Source organism: Ictidomys tridecemlineatus, chromosome 11, assembly GCF_052094955.1.
Source record: "Ictidomys tridecemlineatus isolate mIctTri1 chromosome 11, mIctTri1.hap1, whole genome shotgun sequence".
Classification (NCBI taxonomy): domain Eukaryota; kingdom Metazoa; phylum Chordata; class Mammalia; order Rodentia; family Sciuridae; genus Ictidomys; species Ictidomys tridecemlineatus.
Genome location: NC_135487.1, coordinates 8889470 through 8901842, shown reverse-complemented (window position 1 = coordinate 8901842; position 12373 = coordinate 8889470). Strand labels below are relative to the sequence as shown.

Here is a 12373-nt window from a genome sequence, read left to right as displayed (position 1 = left end):
GAAGCTGAGCGACGGTGACATCACACTCTTCTGCTCTGTCCTAAGGAAAGCATTTGGAACCCATGGTTTCTTTATCACCTGAAAGGCATGATGGCTGCTGTGTTCCATGAAGTGACCAACAAACTGCCAATCCCTGAGTGTTATCTGAAAAACCCAGCTACATTCTTGAGGCTGGTGGCAGGCAGACACTTAAAAAACCATGGACCCTCAACTGGCTTTCTAGTGTAAAGCTTCTTAAGCGCTGGGGCTGTGTAAGGAAGAGGATGCACTGCCAGATCTAACAAGACCCCACACAACGGGGTAAGAAAAGCAGAACCACCAAAAACTGAGTGAAAGCAAGTACTTCTCAATATGTAATAGATGCCCTGCGTCATGGAATCACCTCTGAACAAAATTTAAAAGTAGCAATACACTAAAACAGGAAGACTGTAAGTAAAACAACTTCTTCTCAATGTAAAACAAACAAACTGGGGACAAGCGCTCCCCTGGAACAGTCCTAGGTGAGACATTAACGGCAATCGCACACACATGCCCCAAGTCTGAATTTAGGAATTCCAGTCCCTATGAAGTACCATGAAGACCAAAATAAACTCTTTGAAGGAAGACCCACTCTTGAATCCAGATATTCGATATATGATGTTCTGATGAACATTTGTTTTTTTATTCCCAAAGACAATTCACGAATTTATGGTCACTTGGTAAGCACCCTGGATAACACCCCTGTCCTGCAGACATGTCCACCGCACAGTTCCAGCAACTCACAAGAGGTAGGAACAACTACCAGAGATGCCTGCTGCTACTGTCTACCAGTTAAGGCAACACCAATGTTTTCTCATCTGACTCTCTGTGCTTCCCGTTAGGCCAAATTTCACTCCAGCAACATAACCCTGTCAACTACCAAACAAAGCAAAATGATTAAGATTAACTGGAGGAGAGGAGAGAATCAATCACCTTTTAGTCACTTTAAAGGTAAGGGGCTAGCAGCAAATTGATGAACTTCACAAATGCTTTTACTCAGAGGACTTTTCTTTAAAATATTTTTTTTTCACCTCAATCTTATTCCTGAACTGTATAAATGAGACCCAGTACAAAGTGATTCTTTTAGATAATATCAAGAGACAAAAAGGATACATTATCTTCTAACCACCTGGAAAGTATTTCTTTAGTAAAATCTGTGACGAATGGTGTCATATTCAGCAACTTAAAAAGGACTCATTCTGACTATGCCCTGTTGGTATGAGATTGTCAGAACACACTGAGCACACCCAGGTATGCAGTTACACTGCCAGAGGGAGGCAGCTCTGAGGACTGACAGGGCTTATCCTCACCAGGGTCAACCTCCACGATACCATCGCCAGAGACCACATGTTAATCACATCTACAGCAACTGAACATTTAATACTTTTATAAAGTAGCTTTTGAAAAATTTGATCCCTTAATCCTACAGTAAATCATTCAAATCATTCAGGGCTACTGACCTCCCTACATCTTTATTTAGCCATGATTTAGGCACACAGGCACCAAGAATCCTATCTGATCAACTAAGCAGTGACAACAGCCCCTTTGTTTCCTCATGATCTCTCCAGAACAGCAATCACTCCACAATTACCCTTTATTTGTTTAAACACCAAAGAATCTCCAGACACTAAAAATTACAGCCATGAAAGCTCAGAGTTGGGTCAGGCTGCTCCATACTCTAAATTTAAAGACAAGGCTACAAAGTATTTGCAGAGATGCCAGCTGATGATAATGACCTCACATGAAGCTGACCTGTAGGTATTGTTTGTGAAACAGCAGGAATTCTGAGAATGCACATCAGCTCAGGTTAAGTGACTCAGAAAATCTGAGAAGTCAATGTAACAAAATTAACTACATAGCCCTCTCTCTCCATCTGTCAACTGAGAATAGGGATTACCATATGGAGGTATGGAGGACGTGGAGTAAGCACACACGCCACTACAAATCCAAGATGAAAGACTATTGGAGCAAAGGGCACTGACCAATGAAGCTGACTTACCAGGGCACCACACATGCCTGAAAGAACCTCAAGGTCCTGCCTCCCTGAAGCTCCAAGCACCCACTCTAGTTCTTCTTCCCCTTTGGAACCTGGCTTGTTTACCACCTTAGGGCTGAAAGTGGGGGATGGTGAGGAGGGAGCACAAGGCATTTTAAAGAAGCATGGTGCTTTGTTGTTTTGTCCACCATGTTAAGTTCTTAAAATTCAAACACTGGCAGTAAAAGAAAGCATGAATAATAAAAGCCGACCAAGTTACTAATGCTTACATCACAGAACTTCTGAGCAAGGTTGCAAGGTGGTTTGCGAATGAAATCATGATCCACCTTAACCTACAAATGATCTATGATCAGGGAATAATAAAGCGATGCTGAGATATTACCCAAGACATGAAGGAAGTTTGACAGAACTTCATCTTTTCACATAGGGAACTTTTTGAGAGCTTCTCCGTGGTTTCAAATTCAATTCATACCTGGCCCTATTAAAGAAATGGCACCACTTTGTGAGTCTGAAAGAAAATCTAATTATTCATCTCTATGGTGGCCTGAACAGTGGCCTGAGCAGTGGCCCTTTAGGCCTACAACTTATTCAACTGCTACTTCTTCTGAATGCTCAGCTCAAAATTCTACAGGAAAAGAAAACAAACCCCCCCCTGGGCGAGTCTACTCTTCTGCAGTCCTCACCTTCCCGGCTGAGCTTACCTGAAGTCCTTCAGCTCCGACCTGGCACTGCCGTCCTCTCTTCTGCCTTCACTCAGGTCGGCGGCAGCTGCCAGTTGAAGGCTTCGGGTGATCGGCCCCCCACTCCGTTCTCTAGATTTTACATTGAACCGGTCTGTTCTTTTCTTACTTGCCAAAGTAGACTTGCTTTGTAAAACAGCTTTGCTTTTTTGTACTCTCACGTGCAGGCTCCGGGAGGTTTTACCCGAGAGCTGAGCAGAATGATTCTTGGCCACAGCTTTGGGTTTTTTCCCCTCCACGTGAGTGATTTTGGCCATTCTTATAGGGCTAGAGTTCCTTAAAGAGGAGGAGCTTGGTTTTTTGGACTTGACTGAAGCTGTGAATTTGACATTCTGCCTGGACCGGAAGGATGAGGAGGGCAGTGGAGACTGGGTGGGGCCTGAGCTGCGGGCCCGGGTCTTGCCCAGGGGTGCCTGCGTGCTCTGCAGCTTAATCTCAGCATCCGCTGTCCGTCTGCGGTGACTACTGCTGGCGTGTCTGTCACTACTTGCAGGTGATGAGTGTCCACCTTTCTTGGATGAATGAGAAACTTTTTTTTTGGAAGGAGAGAGGGGTTTCTTGGGGCAACTGAATGCCGCGTGCTTGTTCAGGCTCCCAATGTAAGTGAACTCTCGGCTGCAGTAGGGGCAGATGTGGGAGGACGACTCCGAGGAGCTCCTCAAGTCAGCCTTCTGTTTTGCAGATTTGTTTTTTTGAAGGATTGCTTTCTGTACAAGTTGGTTTTTCTTCTTCAATGCATTTAATTTGAGCTTATTCGGTGACATTTTGCTGAGCTCAACACTGAAGCTCAGTCTTTTGGGCTGTCCCATTCGCCGGAAGGCATTTTTTCCAGAGTTGTCTAAGACGACCACTCCATTTTTGGGCTGCACAGTTTGTTTCAATGGTACTGGATTTTTCTTTGGAGTATACCTCTTCTTGTCGCTTGCAGAAGCACATGCCAAGATATGTTTGTGTAACTCAGGCATGTTGTCAACACCTTTTCCACATTTTGTGCAGCGAATGGCAGTGGTAAAAGTCTGTGGAATATTGTGGGTGGTGAAATTTGTGGCCGTCACACCAATACCCATGGGGTTGCGGTGATGGTACTGGAATGGAGGTGGTTTAAAGCTTGGGTAATGCTGATTGAGACCCAATCGAACATCTGGATCTTTTGTCTTTATTCCAGAAGCCATTATTTTTATGGTGGTATAAAGCTCTTCAGAGGAATCATTTAACTCCTCCTCCTCCTCCTCTTTGGAAGTTTCCAAAGGGCCTTCTGGCAAGCCCTGCATATGCTCCATGTGGGCCTTGCTGGGATCCGTGAAGTTCTGGGGCCTCAGTGTCCCACTTTCAAACTCATGGTGTGTGCACACCTCATCTGGGTGAAGATCTCGCTGGTGTTGCTGCAAATTGCACAAGAAAGCAAACTCTTTTTTACAAACAGAACACACAAAGATATTCCCAACTCCATGAAGCAAAAAGCGATGCTCTGACAAATCTGTTTTATCCTTAAAAAGCTGCACACAAAATTCACATTTGAAGGGCCATTCTTCAGCATGAATAGATAAATGTTTGGTTAGATCTTTAATGGAAAGAAATGGTGATTCACAGACATTACAAATGAAGTTTTTGCTGAATGTTTCCTGAACAGCATCCTGTTCAACTGCAGACTGGGGCTCTTCCCTGGCTTTCAGATCTTCGTTCTCTAATTCCTCCTGTTTGAAAGTCATTGTGGGGAGAGAAGCCTCCAGATTATCTCCGGAGGAAATAACAGATGACACTGCTGAGAGAGGGGGTGGTGAAGGGGATGAGGAGGAAGATGAAGAGGAGAATGAAGAGGAGGACGAGGAGGAGGACGAGGAGGATGATGAAGAGGAGGAGGAAGAAAGTGTTGGAGGACCAGGTGAAGCAGCAGACATGAGCTGCTCCACAGGAGGAATGGGAGAGGGTGAGGGGGACACTGTTGGGGACAGAATTGGAAGAGGAGACTGGGCAGTGGCATTCGAGAGTGGAGAGGGACATGGGTGAGGAGATGCACTGGAAGAAGGGGCGGGAAGAGGGACAGTTGGAAGGAGGGGAGGGGGCGGAGTGGCAACAGTTAACACAGGAGGGCAGGGTGGAGGGGAAGAGGGATCTGTGGGGATCAAGAGAGGAGGCAGCTGACCAGAAGATGAGGAAGATGTTTGTAGGGGAGGTGACGAAGGACAAACTTCAGCAGATGATTCGATGGCAGGGGCAGAGAAACCAGAGTCAGGAACAAGGTCAGGATCTGGCTGGGCATCTAAAGATTTACAAGGGCTTGGGCTCCTGGTCACATCAGGAGTATTTTCTGTGGGTAAATCAATGCCATTATACTCATTGAGAAGAACCTTCTGGAGCATGCAGGTGGTCGGCTTCTTCTTCTTCACAGCACCACAGGAAGGCTGCACTGAATGGTTCTCTTTCAACTCCTTGCCTTCAGAGTCGCTACCAGGCTTTCTGTGCACACTGAGGTCCAGTACAGATTCCCACTGGACAGAGGCCTTGCCTGTACCCTCAGCCTTCTGTTTGACACCGCTGGATAAATCCAGTGGCTGCTGGTTGCACACATTGCTGAAAGTAGGACCAGATGCCCACTCTTTCGATATTTTGTATTCATCGAAGCAAGGAGGGCTCCCAGTTTCTCTCTCATCTCTCCCAGACAAACTCCACGCTGGTGAGTCACTACGACTTTCTAATTTGGGTTTCTTCGAAGTCAGGACCGCATCTGTCCACGCTGCTTTTCCATCACTTGGTTTCCCAAAGTCCCGAAGGGCAGGGCTATGCTGTGGAGAACTGGGTGGAGAGCTGGTCCTTCTCTTAAACCTACTAGAGGTCACGGGTAACATGGATGCAGGAGCGGAGACACATACGGGACCTAACTTAGGGATTTCTGCAGGAGGAGTTAGCTTGTCTTGGGTTTGAAGAAGCTGTTTGAGCTTTGACGACAAATAAACACTCTTCTCTTTATGGAAAGACACCGCCTCGGTTGTTGACACACTAAGAGGCAGACTTAAGGAACAGGAGGGTGCCGCGGGGTCAGAGTCTGTTTCAGCTTTAATTTTGGGGAGCACAGGCGGACTAGCAGTCCTTCGTTTCTTGGACTCAGAGTTTGTGCTGCTGGACGGCTCTTTAGGAAGTTCATCTGTTACAGTGACCTGTGTGGTCTTTATACTTTGAGTAATTTCCACTGTAACTGGAGTGAGCAGACAGTTTATGCCATACAAGTCTGCCGAACTAGATTCCATCTCAATCACATCACAGTTGCTAGTGCTATTGTTAGTTTGAATTTTACCGTCAATGTAGTAATTTAAGTTTTCAGAGATGTTACTAGAAATGTCCATGATGTACACATCATCTGCTTCCCCTTCCTCCTCTGGCTCTGTGCTTGGTACATAGACATTCTGGGCAGGTGGGGCCTGCTCGGCTGGTGGCTGTGGCTCCTCAAGGAGGCCCCCTTTTCGGCGCACGCCTTTGGGAATCAGATGGCGTTCATGAACTCTGCGCTGATGCCGTCTCATATTGGTATGAGTTCCGAAAACCTTTTTACAATATTTGCAGGGATGAAGTTCTTTAACTTCCCCATTCTCTTCTACAACCGAAGAATTTACCGTTTCTTGGGAAGCTTTTTCCGAGTTTAGAATCAGACAGTCTTGCCCAAGATGGGAAGGATTCAATTCATCTTTAGGAGTGACATTCTCTCCACAAACTTTGCCATCAGGCAGGTCCTCTGATGGCTGTAGTGTCAGGCTGGGTTTTCGCTTTAACCCTGCTTCATGGCGACGCTCGTGTCGCCTCCTGTTGATCTGTGTGCCAAAGGCTTTCCCACAGTACTTGCACTTGAAAGCATGGTTGACTGTAGACATGTGGATGTGCATGTGACGTTCAAGGCCCTGCTTGGTGGTGAACTTCCTTTCACAGTGCTGACATGGAAACATAAACGCTTCAAACGCCTCACCGTTGGCCTCCTCTTTAGTTTTGGGGATCTGGACAACAGGTGTCCCTTCTGGAGAGTCTTCAGGAGTTTCTTCTGAAATGCTTTTTGGTTCTTCTAATAAATCCTCTGGCTTCTCATCACACCGGATCTCAGGCTCTTTCACAGAGCTTTCGTTTGGCATGTCGCCTTCTTCCTCCCCATCTTCCTCCAAATCATCGTCGTCATCTTCTTCCTCCTCATCCTCCTCTTCTTCATCCAGATCATTCACCTCACAATCTGTGGCTTCTTGTTTTCCATCTGGCTCTGGCTGTGGTTCTTGGGCAGCAGGGGAGATCGGCAGTTCTGGTGGTGCATCCTGGATGACCCCCTCCTGGAGAAGGGCTGGCTGCTCAGGGGCTGCAGCTGGACGCCTCTCTTCTTCTTCTTTGGGACCTGAAAAGTGCACAGAAGCAGAAGCACAGAGGTGAAGGCAAAACTAGCCACTCTTCAATCCACTGCTATGATTCATTTCTCTTATCACCTAATGTGTAAGGGAAAGAAGTATGATTAACAATAAATTAACTTCCAGTTTATGTATTTCATTTGTAAAGACAGATTAAGATATGAGTCCAGGGCTGGGGTTGTAGCTCAGTGGTAGAGCACTTGCCTTGCATGCATGAGGAATTGGGTTTGATCCTCAGTATCATATTTAAAAAAAAAAAAAAATAAAGGTACTGTGACCATCTACAACTAAAAATATTTTTTAAAGATAGGAGTCCATTTCATTCATTCACAGAGTCTGTGCTTTATGCCAAGTGATATTGTCTGGGCACCTAACTAGTAAGAATGTCCACACTGTGTTTACTTTTCTGCGTTTAGTTACATGTATATGTCTGTTTACAAAAACTACAGTGCTTATAATTATGCTGGGATTGCCCAGATTAATTTTTAGAAATTATAAATTCCAATTTCTTATGATTACAAACTGAAACAAGAAAACTGCTAAACACATTACTCAATTAGATTCTTGATAGTGTGTCAAACGGATGATCCGCTCTCTCCTCTGACAAAACTACATATTTAGAAAGTAGAACACCTTCCAGAACCATGTCAGAAGTTTTTCAAGTCCAAGAAAGGCTGCAGGTCACCTCTTGTAAACCTGTTTAAATTATTAAATCCAGAGTACATCACTGAAGGAAACAAAGCTCAACCTGGGGTAGATGGGAGGGGAGACAGTTACTTGCTAGTAAGGTATGGATGGACAGAGACCTAAAGAAAGTAAGCCATGAAGATATTTAGGGGAAAACACCCTCCAGATGGGAGAAAAAGTAACTTGTAACCTCAAAGTCAAGATCATGCTAAAGGAAGTCAGGAAGGCCATCCTGCACAGAGGCAGTAAGGTGAGGGAAGGTGGGAGGAAGTGTTCAGGCTCTGAGGTACCGTGGAAACAAAGCTGACCAAATGTGCTTGTTGGCTGGCTACCGTGAGAAAGGAGCCAAGGAGAGTGGCAGGAAACTAACAGTCCTGTTCACTGAACTGCAGAAAACTGAGGGGAAGCAGGTCTGGTCTGCAGATGTACGCACACTAGGGCACAGGGGGCAAGTGCTTACTCTGGGTGTGCTTAAGTTTAAGGTACCAAGGTAGATGTCCCACTGAAGATATTAAAAAGACAGTTTTCCATAAATCTTAAGTTCAACAAAGAGGCTGAGTCTAGGAATGTCCAAGTCCTCAGGGTAAAATTAAGAGTAACAGACTGGACAAAGTCACCTAGGAAGTAGATGCAGACAGAAGCAAGAAGAGAATTGTGTCCCAGGTGACTCCAGTACTGAGAGGGTGGCCAGTTGACATCTGGAGAATCCAGAGTATGACCCTTAGGTCAAGGAGATAATGATCAGCTGATGGGCTGAGCAAGATAAGGACTAGAAACAGGACATTGCATGTACCAAGCTGGAGGGCTGCTGACAGGAACAACAGCTGTAGCAGAACAAATGCTTAATGGAATTCATAAGAAAACGAAGGAGGAGGGCTGGGGCTGCAGTTCAGTGGTAGAGCGCTTGCTTAGCAAGTATGTAAGGCACTGAGTTTGATCCTCAGTACCACGTAAAAGTAAATAAATAAAATATATTGTGTACATCTACAATTAAAAATTTTAAAAAAAGAAAAAGAAAAGAAAATGGAAGAGGAAGGAGAGATGAAGAAACTGTAAGCACCTCCTTCAGGATTCTCTGTAAAGAAAAAGAAACAGTTTAGTGGTTGAAAGGAAACAAAGGGACAACAGAGGATCATTCAAGAAGGGAGCTATCACTGCAGGGTGAATGCTGGTGAGGACAGTCCACAACACAAGCTGCCCTGGAGTATCACCAGCTACACCTATAGAGGAGGCACAGCTACGATGACTTCTGCAAGCCAAGTGAACTCACTTTTCCTGACAGTTCGTTCACTGAGCACGCAGTGGACACAGCACTAGGTAAACAATACCATCAAAAGACTTAACCTTATCTTTAACATATATTAAAGTGGATAATTCATTTTTAGAGTAAAGTAAAAATTTCACTTTAAAAGGAGCTACACACCAGGAGCAGAGGCAACTATATAATAAATTAATGGTTGTGCTTGATTATAGAAGTATGTGCGCTATGGAAGCACATGGAGGAGTGGCTATTTCAGCTGGGCTAATCAGGGAAGGCTTCTTAGAGGAAGCACTAAGCAGGCCCAAACTGAAGGGCCTAAGACTCAAAAGAGGGCACTCCAGCAGGGAAGAATCAAAAGCATGTAGGACACTATAAGCCAAGTGTGGACTTATGGGGGATACAGAGTAGCCAACAGTGTTATTTTAAGGCAATTAAGTATCACTTGGGAGATTCAGCTGCAATGGGTTAAGGAGAAGCAGAAGAGTGGCCCAACTGTCCAGATACAAGAGGCTATTGATAGACAGGAGACTATCCTGGAAAATGGGGAGAAGGAAGGGTTGAAAGGCCATCTGCATGGAGATTCCTCAGAAAACTTGGAATGGAACTCCCATTTGACTCAGTTATCCCACTCCTCGGCATATACCCAAAAGATTTAAAGTCAGCATATTAGAACAACATGGCCACATCAATGTTTATAGCAGCTCAATTCACAATAACTAAGCTATGGAACAAACCTAGGTTCCCTTCAACACATGAATAAAGAAAGAAAATGTGGTATATATACACAATAGAATATTACTGAGCCTTAAAGACAGTAAAATTATGACATTTGCAGGTAAAGGATGGAGCAAGAGACTATCATGATAAGTGAAATAAGCCAATCCCCCCCAAATCAAAGGCTGAATGTTCTGATATAAGGATCCTAACTCACAATACGGGGTGGGGGAAGGAGTGGAGGCTCACTGGATTGGACAGAGGGAATGGCGGGGGCGGGGGGGGGGAGAATGGGAAAGATAGTAGAATGAATCGAACACAACATTTTATGTTTATTTATGAATACATGACTGGTATAACTCCACATCAGATTCAACCACAAAAATGGTAACTAATTCTCCATGTATGTATGTCAAAACACATTCTATTGTCATGTATAACTAAAAAGAACAAATAAAAAGTCCAAAAAAAAAAAAAAAAAAAAGAAAGAAAAGGCCAAGTGCTGCAAGCTCTTCAAATGCAAATATGAATACTAGTTCAATTATCTGGTCTTAGCCCTTTTGTTATTTCCTAGGAATAATGAACTTAGGAAATCATTTTAAGAGAAATGATAATGAGGAAAAATAACTGTCCTGAATTACTGCAGGAGGGGACTCCTGAATTTTTAAAAAAATGTTTGCCACATTTTAAACACGTTTTAAAAATTTTAACATGCTACACAGGTATGAGAAGTCCTTTAGAAATTTCTGTGTTGTTCAAATAAATGTTTAAGCAAATCTGCTATTGGGAGAGAGAACTTAGTTTTACAAGGCTCTGAGAAATGAACTTGTTTCATCTATCCCCTCTCCCCGCCTCCTCCCAAAGAGTAGATATTTATTTCTGAAGTATGCACAAAGAAAGATTCTGGTATAGAAATGGGAAGATCTCTGATCCCCCATCAATTCTTTTTGTCTTAAAATCAAACTGACCCCCTCTCACCTGATTCCCCAGGCCACCTTGGGGTCACTGCACTTAAGTCCCAATGAACTCATCTATTCTTGCTTCATATAAGGGCACAGAAGATTGCAATTCTTTATGAATACCATCATCACAAACAGTGCTGATAAAATGGCTACAAAAGGCAATCAAAATATTTTATTGAGTTGTTTTCTCTACAAATGTTTCTTGAAAGAGTCACAAGCCTGTATTCTGAAATTTGTATTTTGAAGTTTCTGTTGTCTTAATGAACAACTCTTAAGCAAGCTCCAGTCTCTGTGTATATTTGCCCATTGCAAATTTAGCCGCCCCCCTTCATTTCTACATCAATAGTCCCAATACAGTAGTTCAACTGCATGAGCCCAGGGCGACTTGTCCTCTAACATTATGAAAGATCAAGAATATCAATCATTTAAATTACTGATCAATGAAATTGTTAAATCAATTAGAAGTATAAAACATCCATAAATTAAAGTGGATAAACCATCAAGTGCATATCAAGATAAAATTTTTGCAACATAATGATACCCCATACAAGCACTGCAAAGATCAACAGTGGAACATTGTTACAATCCCAGAAGCCTTCCTGTATCCTGCCAGTCTGGCTCCTATCTCCATAGATTTTATTTGATGACTTTTAACTTTATATTCATTATCAATGCAATCACATAGTATGTTTCATTTTATTTGTTTGTTTATTTACTGATAGGTACTATGGATTGAACCCCAGTAGAAAGTTCTGTTTGACATATTAAATTTAGGTAGCTTTTTTGCTAAATACCTTCATAGCTGTTGGATGAGTCCCAGCAGGGCAAAACATGGAGTCACAGAGTTAACTGGTAATACATACCCAAATCAGACAAGTCCAATGTCACAGCTTACCTTCCACAGAATCTCTCATATTTGCAGAGGTGGAATCTGGCTCACTTGTCTTCGGTGCTATGTCCTGGCTTTTGTTTCCCTTGTTTCTATTTTCTTGGGATTTTTTCTTCCCTGCAACACAATATTTATTCACTATTCATTATCATTCTGGAGTTTCAGAGAAAACCATTATTAACCCGATCATAGCAACTGTATTTCTTGGCAATAAACACTTTTTATTCCTAAAGAAAGAAATGATGAATATAAACATTTTTTAAAGTCATATCAGAGGGGGGGAAAAAAAAAACAAAACCCATAGGTCCTTTATTTGTTTATTTATTTTTAGGTCTTGGTTGTTATTTCTCTCATAGCTATAACGACAGCTATCAAATTAAAAGATAATATATCCTCAAAAAGTGAACATTATTGATGTCAAACAATAACAATGAGTTTTAATACCACACAAATAATAAGAACTGGCAGTTATCTGTAAGAAGCCTATTAGAGAAAAACAATATAGTATAATTTGGAGCCCTTCTGGTTAAGATACGATTCATAACTGTCAAAGAAAAATGGAAGCAGAGATTCCACTGAATTGGAAGAGATACACATGCTTATGCCATAATTGGCTCAAAAATCAAATGAGGAATAATTATGAATAATTCACTGTTAGCCGGCACAGCCCTTAGAGGGCCCTGAGGAATTCAACTCTAAGTCCAGCGCAGTTCAATATTTCACTAGACGC

General features: G+C 43.0%; 1 protein-coding gene across 10 annotated transcripts in view; it reads right to left on the bottom strand.

Moving 5' to 3' along the window:
• Nucleotides 1-12373, bottom strand: part of Prdm2 (PR/SET domain 2) — a 118272-nt gene that overhangs the window by 33314 nt on the left and 72585 nt on the right. For 8 of the 10 annotated variants that reach the window (XM_078025320.1, XM_078025314.1, XM_078025316.1 and 5 more), the window contains 2 exons: nt 11650-11760; nt 2716-7120 (listed from right to left, as the gene is read on the bottom strand). The exons of 1 other annotated variant lie outside the window; for it this stretch is intronic. In XM_078025320.1, the coding sequence (XP_077881446.1) occupies nt 2716-7120; nt 11650-11760 (4516 nt within the window). Of the gene's footprint in view, nt 1-2396; nt 2493-2715; nt 7121-11649; nt 11761-12373 lie in introns of all 10 variants that reach the window. One more of the 10 variants, XM_078025317.1, reaches the window with a different exon arrangement.